Genomic DNA, 12,570 nt, shown 5'->3' with positions numbered 1-12,570 from the left:
GACATTCGCCATCACTTCCTTCGTGATCATGTTGCCAATGGGGCCATTAATCTCACTCATGTGGGAACAACATACCAATTGGCGGATATTTTCACTAAGCCTTTGGATGAAGCCCGGTTTGTAAACTTGAGAGGAGAACTTGGTATTCTTGATCCTAACAACTTAGATTGAACAACTTCTTGCACTATATTCTTGCATTTATCTTGCTATCTAGCTTAGAGGTGCAGCACATATGGGTATAGTCATCTTACCATGTCTTGGTATGATGCATACCTATGTGTGCAACATTAATAGAACCAATGTCAAAATATGGACCCAAGCATGTTCGAGGTCTCATGACATTTGCGCTTTCACATAAGGGGGGGAAATCCCCCGCCCTTTTATTTGCCTCTTATGCATCTTAGCCTACTCATCTTTTGAGGCCATTTGATCTTAAGTGACATATCTTATCTCTTTGGTTTATGCTCAATTCGAAACCATGCTCATTGTTGTTATTTGATTCTCTCTTTTGACCAATGAGCATGTATAGAATCTAAAGCTTCCTCTAATCAAACCTACTCTATCCTTCATCTATGTATGTGCATGCCCATCTTGAAATTCTAGCAAAATGAGGTCATTTCGTAGTTTCGGTATCTGACCCAGCGGGACCGGGTGCTTGCTACCGAAATTTCCGGCAGTCAGCCCGGCCCACCGGGCCGTGTACCGACTTGGTCGGCAGGTGGTCCGGTGCTATCGGGCTGAGTATCGGGTTCGTGCGGGACAAAAGGGGTATTTACCCCCTGGGAAGTTAGGGATACCCTTTGGATCCCCTTCTTCCCCATCTCATATCTCCACCATAGCCACCATTGCCACACCTTCCTCACCTCCAAGTGGTTGATTCAACCCTTGGAACTCCAGATCCATCCACTCCACTTGCTCCTATCATCGTTTGGAGCATCTCCACCAAAGGGATTCAAGATTGGTCAATGACCCCTTGATGGCCTCTAGCTCCAGCTCTGTGAAGCCCAAGAAGGGGGCTGCCAAGTTCTTCAAGTCTCTGTTTCAAATGTGCAAGCACTCCTATGATGTGAACTTCAAGGCTCTTCGGTTGGCTCAAAGCAACCATGATCTCATTCTAGAGGAGAGGACTTCCGTGCTCGTGGACTCGAGTTGCCAGAGGATCCGCCTGAGATGGCCCCTATTGCTCACTTCAACTATCGTATACCACCTCTTGATGATGATATGCCAACGACTGGAGTGACCTATGCAAGTGGAGGTGGTAGGGCTCCTCGTCGCCGCCGTAGCTCCATGGCTCGACGTGGACATAGTGCTCGAGGACGCGGGCGGCGACGAACCTGGCGTGCGTGCCTTCTCCTCGTTGGCAGCCATGGCCGAACACAAGCAAACTCAGAGCATTGGTCTCTCCCTGCCGAGCACCCGCCATCGCGCGTAGGCGCCCCTCCGTCGTCGTGCTCCCCGCGCGCGCAGCTTGCTCCGGCAACAAGCTTGGCGCACTCCCGCGCATCTCCCTCTCCAGCTTCGACGACAAGCTTGGCGCACTCCCGCGTATCTCCCTCTCCAGCGGCAATGAGCTCGACACATCGCTCGCCTCATTAATTTCTCCACAAAACCCTAGCACGATTTGATTTGACAAGTGAATTGGGAATGGAAATAGGGAAAGAGAGGAAGGGGTCCACCTCGCAACAAACAGCCAGGTGGGGTCCAGGCGAAAGATGGTGAAAGGTTATCATGACAACTAGCGCAGGAACGAACAAACAGCATCGGAGCACTTTTTAGCAGTTAGGCATTCTTAGACAGCTCATAAATCACACATCTCAAGGCATTTTGATGACATGGCTAATAAATAAAGAAAGAGAGTGAGATGGTAACTATCTATGTTACCATAACATCACATCTCAAGGCAAAATGAGTCTACAACATAATAAATAATACAATGCATGACACCACATATAAGTTACCACCCACTATGAAGGTAGTAACCTAGACTAGTAACATGACATATGTTACTAGTCTAAGTTACTTCCCACTATGACCAGCCTTAAGTAGCATAATAATATGTAAAATATTCTCTAAAGCTTAGGCAAATAAGGTGATATAGCATCAAAGACAGATTTTTATTCTCGCATGTCTTGAAGCAAGTTAGTAACAGTAACAAGGATAACAACTTACAAACCATGATTGGCAAAGTTTCCAAGTTCAAAGTAGACGACCTCACCATACTACGACATAAATTACATAGGGCATTCGAGCCGGCATGTCCCATATCGCTCTACAAACGAAGCTTGGCAAAGTTCTCTTGGCCGAAAGTGAATCCTCCTCTGATTGGGTGCAGCACATCAGAGTCAAGGTAGCACATTTTACATACACTCTCCACCTTGCCATCTCCACATGCACAAGTCCTCTTCAGACCAATATGTGGAACATGAAATTGACGGTAGCATGTCTTGCAAACGCAATCGGCTAAACAAAATAAAAATAAAAAGGTCAGGCAACAAAAGAAAAATGTATGATAGCAATTTAAAAGTGCAGAGAGAGAGAGAGAGAGACCTCCACCATGACGACGAGTACCCCACCCAAGAGGGAAACCAAGGAAAGTGTAGGCTTCAGTAACTGGTTCATCTGAAAACAAAAGAATAAGTAGACCTTATTCACTCAAGAACGTGCTATAATAGCAAACAACTCTTACTTATCTATTTTTAAAAACAAGCAGCTTAAAGAAATCAGGTTCATCAATATGCAACAACTTTTGTTGAATATCGGTATAGCTTAGGTCATCGTACTAGGAGCTTGGGTTGTGTAGAAAGTGTAATAAAAGAGCAGCAGTGTCTTTTCAAATGTCAGTCATATTCCTTTCTCTTGTTTCCAAGGAAATTACACGGCAACTTCGTAATCCTTTGCCCAACGCAGCGAGAGAATTGGAAAATACCAACAGTTAAAGAGGGACAGCAACGCAATATAAGGATGGGACTTCAGACTCGAGAGGATGGCGCTGCTATAGAAGCTAGAGTATCCAGACAGAAAGTAGGCAATTCAGACCGGAAGGACATGGCAAGGTATAAGATGGAACTAACATGTATGAAACCTATGTTCACTGAGGCAATTAACGAGACTTACAACTTACAGTAGGCAGGGTGAGAATAACAAAAAAAATTGGATCAAGCAAGAAAGAAATTTATAGTGCATTTATTACTTAAAACCATGATTTTTGAGTCGGCGACTAATCGCCGACTAATCGCCAAGTCGTTCTGCCATGGACGAGCCGCACTAGCGACTTGACTCAGCGAGCGAGTCGCGCGACTTCCTGGCTCGCCGGCGACTATACAGCGACTATACGACGGCGGGGAATAGTCGCCGGTCGTCCCTGTTTGTCAGCCAAATTTTTTTTGTGGGGGATCACTCCCTGTGTCGGTATTTCAGAGAGAAGGGGATGGGATGGGAAAGAAAGGGCAGAGCTCAGGAGGAGAGGCTCGAGCCGCCGCCGTCCGCCGCCGGTCGCCGCTGCTCCTCGCCGGCGTCGCAGAGGAAGAAGAGGGGAGAGGGGAGAGCGAGCTTGCGTGCCTGAGTGCGGCTGGCGACGCTTGGAGGATTCACGTAACTGCTAGGTTAAGCGAGAGGTGAGGCCGGGAGTTGTTAGCTGGGCTGTGCTGGGCCTGGTCAGCCTGGCTGGGATAGATGACCGGGCCAATTTTGCTCATGTGGCCTTAATGGGCTGTGCGAATGGGAGTATTTTTGGTCGTTTACTGCAGGCGACTTGGGACGACTATACAAGCCCTAGTCGCTGAGTCAAGTCAGCAAGTCACGAGTCTCAGCCTTGGCGACTTGACTTGACTCGGCGACTCAAAAATCATGCTTAAAACATTGTTTGCTTTCAAATATTGAGGTAATTAGTGATTGAGTCTAAAAGGCAATCTATGGACCAGAGTACGTAAGGGAAATGTGGAGAACAAAAAAAAGATTGGGAAGAACTCATTTTGCCATAATGTGTACTGTCTTATTGCCAAATGCACATAATCTACCGTGCTCATAAAAGCATGTGTTACTCCTCTTGTACCTGGATCATGAATATCTCAAATATACAGGGCCAAAAGACCACCTAAAGAAGTTTGAAACAGTTGGTCTGTCCAGAGCACTTCCATTGTAGAGTGGTATGCTGTCTATTATGGTGAAATGTCGGGGATCTGGTAGTAGATTTCTCTACATGATGGCATGTCTTTTGATGAAAACCTAATGTTTATTTGAAGTACATATGCTTTGCAATGACAAAAGAGAATAACATATGTGTATGCAGGTCATGACAACAGAGAGGTAAGGGAGCATCAAGCTGCTAGCAAGTAGGTGCAAACCTATAGGGGTGCATGCGTTAACTTCATCGACACCGTCTCCATCTCTATCAACGAGCTCAAAAAAGAAGAGAGTTCGTGGAGCAGGCAGGAATGGGAGGCAGCTAGAGTCCTTCCGACGAGCCACAAAGTTGCCATGAGTCCATATAAGTGACTTGTTATATTCACTGCATCTGGTCACAACACCAGGGGCAGGTTCGTACTCATCATCCTGATCATCCAAAGAGCATTGGTACAGTTAGCAAGGTAAAACAAAACAAAGAAGCATCAATGACTGAGTTACCTAATTACTACTGTGTCTCAATCTGGTACAGATAGCAGGCGTGCGCGAGCGTAGTTTAATAAAAACTTTGACAGTTAATTTGGTCAAGGAAAAATATGAATTATAAGTCACAAAAATTATACCATTGGAAACTTCTTTTGATTATGAATCTAATAACTTTTGGGACATATGATTAATATTTTGTTGACCAAATTAATGGTCAAAGTTTTTCTTAAATGTTAAACTGAACCAGAGGGAGTACTATTTTCGACGTTTTTCTTGTTCAATTTAATTCGTTTTGGTTGTTAAGCTACTAGTTTACTTTATCGTCCAGATTGGTGAAAACTAGTATATCATGATGGTCGGTTATATACATGTCTTGGTAAAACAATACTGTTATAGATATGAGATATTCCGAGCAAAATTAATTTTGTACTTTTATTTCTTGGATACCGCTGGTCACTGTTTGAAGCAAACTATAGATGCTCATAAATAAAGTTGAGACATAGTTCAGGCTGGACAATCAGCGACAAAGAAACATGATCAAGAATCAAAGTTAATTTTGGGAGTATCTCTAATTAACACTTGACTGATTCTAAATTGGCTAACATTCAAAATTTTATCCAAGTAGTAAACTGACAGATGCCATCAAGGAAATCCTATAGAGAGTTACACACATATGCTGTCGTTATCGCTGAGTGAGATCTACTTAAAATGTAATTATAGAGATTAATTTTTCATGACAAACCCACTAATATAATTTCCAAGTGATCAAATTTTATTAAGATTTGACTGCAGCTAATTGCCAGAAAAAATTGATCAAGTAAGGAAGAACGTATCACCGGATGCTTGGAGTTGTACCACTCGAGGCATTGTAGCACAATCTTGTGATTCATAGCTCTGACTTGCGAGCGTGGCATCTTCCACCTAACATAGAAGATGTACACGGATCAATGAAATAGCACTAGGAAAATACTGAACCCAACAGGGAGGGAGGGGGAGGGGAGGGGGAATGAATCCATCGAATTGGACGGAGGGGCCGGACTATTACCTGATGAACTCGTCATACTGAGCTTTCAACGCCTTAGCGGAACGGATGGGCTCGGGATCCGGTCGGGGGAAGGGCAGCAGCCGCAGCCAGTTGCATGAGCGGCGAGGCGCCGTCTCATCCGCCAGAACAAACGGAATGGGGTACCCAACCACTGGTTTGCGTTCATGGAGGGGACGAGCCACCTCCTCAGTAGATTCGGTGCAGTAGTAGGCCTTCCTCATCGCCTTGGAGCTCCGCAGCCTTTCCGCCTTCGCTTTCGCCCTCTCCATCTTCCCCTCCGTCAACTTCTCCTTCTCCTTCTCCCTAGCACGCGTATCTGATTTATAGAACACCGGCGTCGTTGGACCGACTCCGACGAGGCGTCGAGTCTCCTCCTCCTTCTCGTCCATGGCGGCGACGATCCGATCCCCACTTGGTTAGGGTTGCCTTCCGCCCTAAATTGACACCCGATTCCGTGTGTCTCTACCTGTCCGGGCCGTGGGACAAGTGGGAGGGTAATGCGTTGGATATCCACAACTTCCCGGCAATATAGAAGCCATGGGCCGTTAACGATTACGATCGTGCAGATGCGGCGTCACCAGCCCACTTTACGGTGAGACGGATGCCGGTGGTGCGGGAAATCCTATACACTGACCAGGTCGGTGCCTACCAGGCACCGCACACCCTGCTTGGGTATTGGGCCTGGCCCACTTTTCACCTTTTTTCTTCTTTTTTTCGTTTTCGTTTTCTGTTTCTGTTTTTTCTTCTTTTTTCTTCTGGCCCACTTTTCTGTTTTTTCAAAGCTAAAAATTGTTCGTATCCGAAAAATATTCATAATCGAAAAATGTTCAAATTTAAAATATGTTCATTTTTGAAAAATGTTCAATTTTTTTGGGGAAAAATCGATATTCGTTCAAATTTAGAAATTCCTTTAAATTTTGAAATCTGTTCAAAATCTGAAATTTGTTCACTTTTCAAATCTGTTCAAATTTTAAAAAATGTTCGAGATTTAAAATTATCTATATTTTGAAAACTGTTTAAATTTTGAATTTATTCAGATTTGAAAAACGTTCAAATATTTTTTTAAGAAACCTCAAAAGTTATTTTGGTTTTCCAAAAACGTTGAGATTTAAAAATGCAAAAACAAAACAAAGGAAAGAAAAGGTGTACCCGATGGGCCGCGGCCCATGAAACTGCCGCTCGCCCGTGGGTGTGCGGTGGCTTGTTTCCGCCGACCGAGGTCGGCGGAAGCACCTCCCGGTGGTGCTATATGCCACACGGAAAGCACCTCCCGGTGGTGCTAAATTTCGAATCTGGACAAGTTTCAAATCTAATCAAATTTCGAGTTATGAGTTTGGCACGCATTTAAAGAAATGCGGAATACTTTCACAGTTGACACCGCAGGAACACCACAGCGCAATGGTGTGTCCGAACATCGTAATCGAACTCTCTTGGATATGGTTCGATCTATGATGTCTCTTACCGATTTGCCATTATCGTTTTGGGGTATGCATTAGAGACAGCCGCATTCACTTTAAATATGGCACCATCTAAATCCGTTGAAACGACACCGTATGAATTATGGTTTGGAAAGAAACCTAAGCTGTCGTTCCTTAAAGTTTGGGGTTGCAAAGCTTATGTAAAGAAGTTACAACCTGACAAGCTAGAACCCAAAGCGGAGAAATGTGTCTTCATAGGATACTCTAAAGAAACAATAGGGTACACTTTCTATCACAGATCCGAAGGCAAAATCTTTGTTGCCAAGAACGGATCCTTTCTTGAGAAGGAGTTTCTCACTAAAGAAGTGACTGGAAGGAAAGTAGAACTCGACGAGTTTATTGAACCTTCTCTCATAGATCGGAGTAGCGCGATCTTCGGAAGATGTTCCCGTAGAGCTCGCACCGATAGGAGAGGAAGCAAATTATGATGATCATGAAACTTTGAACGAGGAAGCTACTGAACATCGCAGATCGACGAGGGAGCGTACCACTCCTGATTGGTATGATCCCTGTCTAAATGTCATGATTGTGGATAACAATGATGAAGACCCTGCGACGTATGAGGAAGCAATGATGAGCCCAGATTCCAACAAATGGCATGAATCCATGAAATCCGAAATGGGATCCATGTATGATAACCAAGTATGGACTTTGGTAGACTTACCTGATAGCCGCAAGGCTGTCGAGAATAAATGGATCTTTAAAAGAAAAACAGATGCTGATGGTAATATTACTGTCTATAAAGCTCTACTTGTCGCAAAGGGTTTCCGATAAATTCAAGGAGTTGACTACGATGAGACTTTCTCACCAGTAGCGAAGCTAAAGTCTGTGAGGATTTTGTTAGCAGTAGCTGCATTTTTCGATTATGAGATTTGGTAGATGGATGTCAAAACGGTGTTCCTTAATAGTGACATTGAGGAAGAGTTGTATATGGTACAACCCAAAGGTTTTGTCGATCCTAAAAATGCTGACAAGGTATGCAAACTTCAGCGTTCCATTTATGGACTGAAGCAAGCATCCCGAAGTTGGAACCGACACTTTGATAAGGTAATCAAAGACTTCGGGTTTATACAGACTCATGGTGAGGCCTGTGTTTACAAGAAAGTGAGTTGGAGCTCTCTAGCGTTCCTAATATTATATGTACATGACATATTATTGATTGGGAATGACATAGAACTACTAAGCAGTGTTAAAGGTTATTTGAATAAGTGTTTTTCAATGAAAGACCTTGGTGAAGCAAGCAGTACATTTTAGGTATCAAGATTTATAGAGATAGATCAAGACGCCTAATAGGGATTTCACAGAGTACATACCTGGACAAGATTCTAAATAAGTTTAGAATGGATGAAATTAAGAAAGGGTTCTTGCCTATGTTGCCGGGTAAGGTCTTGAGTAAAACTCAAGGTCCGGCTACGGCAGAAGAAAGAGAGAGGATGAACAAGATCCCCTATGCCTCGACGAGTAGGCTCTATCATGTATGACATGCTGTGTACTAGACCGGATATCGCGCATGCTGTTAGTTTGACCAACAGATATCAGAGTGATCCAGGAATGGAACACTAGACAGCGGTCAAGAATATCCTGAAGTACTTGGAAAGGACTAAGGATATGTTTCTTTGTTATGGAGGTGACCAAGAGCTCGTTGTAACAAGTTACACCGATGCAAGTTGGAACACTGATCCTGATGAATCTATGTCTCAGTATGGGTACGTGTTTATTTTGAATGGTGCTGCAGTAAGCTGGATGAGTTCCAAGCAATGCACGGTGGCGAAGTCTTCAACTGAATCTGAATACTTAGCGGCTTCGGAGGCTTCATCGGAAGAGGTATGGATGAAGAGGTTCATTGTTGAGTTTGGTGTGGTTCCTAGTGCATTGGACCCATTAGTCATCTATTGTGACAACATGGGTGCCATCGCCAATGCACAAGAACCAAGGTCACACAAGAAGCTGAAGCATATCAAGCTGTGTTTTCATTCGATTCGCGAGTACATCGAAGATGGTGAAGTAAAGATTTGCAAAGTACACACGGATCTGAATGTGGCAGATCCATTGACTAAAGCTCTCCCTAGGGCAAAGCATGACCAACACCAGAACGCCATGGGTGTTAGGTACCTTACAATGTAAACTAGATTATTGACTCTAGTGCAAGTGGGAGACTGTTGGAGATATGCCCAAGAGGCAATAATAAAGTGGTTATTATAATATCTTTGTGTTTATGATAAATGTTTACATACCATGCTATAATTGTATTAACCGAAACATTGATACATTCGTGTTATGTAAACAACAAGAAATCCCTAGTAAGCCTCTTGTATAACTAGCTTGTTGATTAATAGATGATCATGGTTTCGTGATCATGAACATTGGATGTTGTTAATAACAAGGTTATGTCATTGGATGGATGATATAATGGACACACACCCAAATAAGCGTAGCATGAGATCAAGTCATTAAGTTCAACTTGCTATAAGCTTTCGATACATAGTTACCTAGTCCTTCGACCATGAGATCATGTAAATCACTTACACCGGAAGGATGCTTTGATTATATCAAACACCGGCCATTGCGTAAATGGGTGGTTATAAAGATGGGATTAAGTATTCGAAAAGTGTGAGTTGAGGCATATGGATCAAGAGTGGGATTTGTCCATCCCGATGACAGATAGATATACTCTGGGCCTTCTCAGTGGAATGTCGTCTGATTAGCTTGCAAGCATGTGACTAGGTCACAAGAGATGACATACCACGGTACGAGTAAAGAGTACTTGTCGGTAACGAGGTTGAAGTAGGTATGGAGATACCGATGATCGAACCTCGGACAAGTAAAGTATCGCGTGACAAAGGGAATCGGTATCGTATGTAAATGGTTCAATCGATCACTAAGTTATCGCTGAATGTGTGGGAGCCATTATGGATCTCCAGATCCCGCTATTGGTTATTGCTCGGAGAGGAGTCTCGACCATGTCTGCATAGTTCACGAACCGTAGGGTGACGCGCTTAAGGTTCGATGTCGCATAAGTAGATTCCGAATAGGAGATGGAGACGAAGTTTGTTCGGAGTCTCGGATGGGATCCAGGACATCACGAGGAGGTCCGGAATGGTCCGGGGAATAAGATTCATATAAGGGAAGTTGATTTCTAGGTTTCGGAAAAGTTCGGGATTTTTCCGGTGAAAGACCTGGAAGGTTCTAGAAGGTTCCAGAGGTCCCACCAGTGGGCCCACGACCCTAGGAGGCCTAGCATGGGTCGAGGGGATGCACCCTAGCCTAATGGGCTAGGGGCACATGCCCCCAAGGCCCAGCCGGCCAACCCCTTAGGGTTTCCCCAAAACCCTAGGGGGGATCTACTTGGGGGGAAGAAAACTCCCCCCTCCCTTGGCCGCCGGCCCTAGCCCTAGATGGGCTTGGGGGGCCATCCCAACCGATCCCCCCTGTATAAAGAGGGGAGGGGGCAGGGGGCGTACCCACCCCAAGACACCAACCTCTGGCTGCCGCCTCTCCTCCTCCATAGAGCTGCTCCGGCTTAGGCGAAGCCCCTGCGGCTTTTCTCCTCCACCACCACCACCACGCCGTCGTGCTGCTGGGATTCCGAGGAGATCTACCACACCTCCGCTACCTGCTGTAACAGGGAGAGGACGGGCTTCATTGACACCGTACGCACGACCGAGTACGGAAGTGCTGTCGGATTGCAGCACAGACGATCGACTACATCAACAACGAGATCTAATCTCGTAGGCTTTGGAATCTTCGAGGGTTAGTCTCATGATCTTCTCATGATCTTCTCGTTGCTTCGATCTTGGTAGATCATGAGACTAACCCTCGAAGATTCCAAAGCTTACGAGATTAATCTCGTTGTTGGTGTAGACGATCGTCCCCGGTGCTGCAATCCGGCAGCACTTCCGTACTCGGTCCGCGCGTACGGTGTCGATGAAGCTCCTTCCTCTCCCGTTCCAGCGGGCAGCGGAGGTGTGGTAGATCTCCTCCAAGTTCCAGCAGCACGACGGCGTGGCGGTGGTAGTGGAGGAAGAAAACTGCAGGGCTTCGCCTAAGCCGGAGCAGCGTATGGTGGAGGAGAGAGGCGGCTAGAGGAGGGGCAATCATGGGGTAAGGTGGCCGGCCACCCCCTCCCCTCTTTATATAGGGGGCAAGGTCGGTGGGGTGGCCCCGCATCCCATCTAGGATTAGGGGGCGGTGGCCAAAGGGGGGAGAGGGATTCCCCCCCCCCAAGTTGATCCCCCTAGGGAAACCCTAGGGGTTGGCCGGCTCGGGCCTTGGGGGGCATGTGCCCCTGGCCCATTAGGCCAGGAGGCATCCCCTTGGCCCATGCTAGCCCTCCTAGGTCGTGGGCCCCATGGTGGACCCCTCCGGAACCTTCTAGAACCTTCCAGTCAACCACCGGAAAAATCCCGAACTTTTCCGAAACCCAGAAATCAACTTACCTTATATGAATCTTATTCTTCGGACTATTCCGGACCTCTTCGTGACATCCTGGATCACATCCGAGACTCCGAACAAACTTCGTCTCCATACCATATTTAAATCTACTTATGCGACATCGAACCTTAAGCGCGTCACCCTACGGTTCGCGAACTATGCAGACATGGTCGAGACTCCTCTCCGAGCAATAACCAATAGCGGGATCTGGAGATCCATAATGGCTCCCACATATTCAACGATGACTTAGTGATCGATTGAACCATTTACATACGATGCCAATTCCCTTTGTCACACGATATTCTACTTGTCCGAGGTTTGATCATCGGTATCTCCATACCTCGTTCAACCTCGTTACCGACAAGTACTCTTTACTCGTACCGTGGTATGTCATCTCTTATGATCAAATCATATGCTTGCAAGCTAATCAGACAACATTCCACCGAGAGGGCCCAGAGTATATCTATCCGTCATCAGGATGGACAAATCCCACTATTGATCCATATGCCTCAACTCACAGTTTCCAAATACTTAATCCCATCTTTATAACCACCCATTTACGCAATGGTGTTTGATGTAATCAAAGTACCCTTCCGGTGTAAGTGATTTACATGATCTCATGGTCGAAGGACTAAGGCAACTATGTATCGAAAGCTTATAGCAAATTGAACTTAATGACTTGATCTTATGCTACGCTCATTTGGGTGTGTGTCCATTATATCATTCAACTAATGACATAGCCTTGTTATTAATAACATCCAATGTTCATGATCACGAAACCTGATCATCCATTAATCAACAAGCTAGTTATACAAGAGGCTTACTAGGGACTCCTTGTTGTTTACATAACACACATGTATCAATGTTTCGGTTAATACAATTATAGAATGGTATGTAAACATTTATCATAAACACAAAGATATTATAATAATCACTTTATTATTGCCTCTTGGGCATATCTCCAACAGTGAGATGTAGTCGATGACGCCACTGCTTGCCTCGAGTACC

At 45.2% G+C, this 12,570-nt stretch overlaps 1 protein-coding gene across 1 annotated transcript; it reads right to left on the bottom strand.

Annotated features, from left to right (window-relative positions):
- Positions 1 to 2,095: 2,095 nt before the first annotated feature.
- Positions 2,096 to 6,134, bottom strand: LOC124676951. The gene is made up of 5 exons (XM_047212961.1): positions 5,654 to 6,134; positions 5,445 to 5,529; positions 4,344 to 4,551; positions 2,548 to 2,619; positions 2,096 to 2,460 (listed from the first exon to the last, which is right to left on the bottom strand). The coding sequence occupies exons 1-5, from the start codon at positions 6,040 to 6,042 to the stop codon at positions 2,270 to 2,272; spliced, it is 945 nt and encodes a 314-aa protein (XP_047068917.1). The 5' UTR covers positions 6,043 to 6,134; the 3' UTR covers positions 2,096 to 2,269.
- Between the last annotated feature and the right edge of the window lie 6,436 nt (positions 6,135 to 12,570).

Source organism: Lolium rigidum, chromosome 7 (genome assembly GCF_022539505.1).
Source record: "Lolium rigidum isolate FL_2022 chromosome 7, APGP_CSIRO_Lrig_0.1, whole genome shotgun sequence".
Taxonomy (NCBI): Eukaryota; Viridiplantae; Streptophyta; class Magnoliopsida; order Poales; family Poaceae; genus Lolium; species Lolium rigidum.
Note: the sequence above shows the minus strand (reverse complement) of the source record. Positions and strands in the feature narration are given on the sequence as shown.

Bases quoted from the DNA above. Each gene is read 5' to 3' on its own strand.
- LOC124676951 (XM_047212961.1), bottom strand. From the start codon at position 6,042: ATGGACGAGAAGGAGGAGGAGACTCGACGCCTCGTCGGAGTCGGTCCA. The intron at 4,552-5,444 runs GTGATACGTTCT...TTGGATGATCAG, and splicing joins GGTACAACTCCAAGCATCCG to GATGATGAGTACGAACCTGC. The intron at 2,461-2,547 runs GTCTCTCTCTCT...TATTTTGTTTAG, and splicing joins TACTCGTCGTCATGGTGGAG to CCGATTGCGTTTGCAAGACA.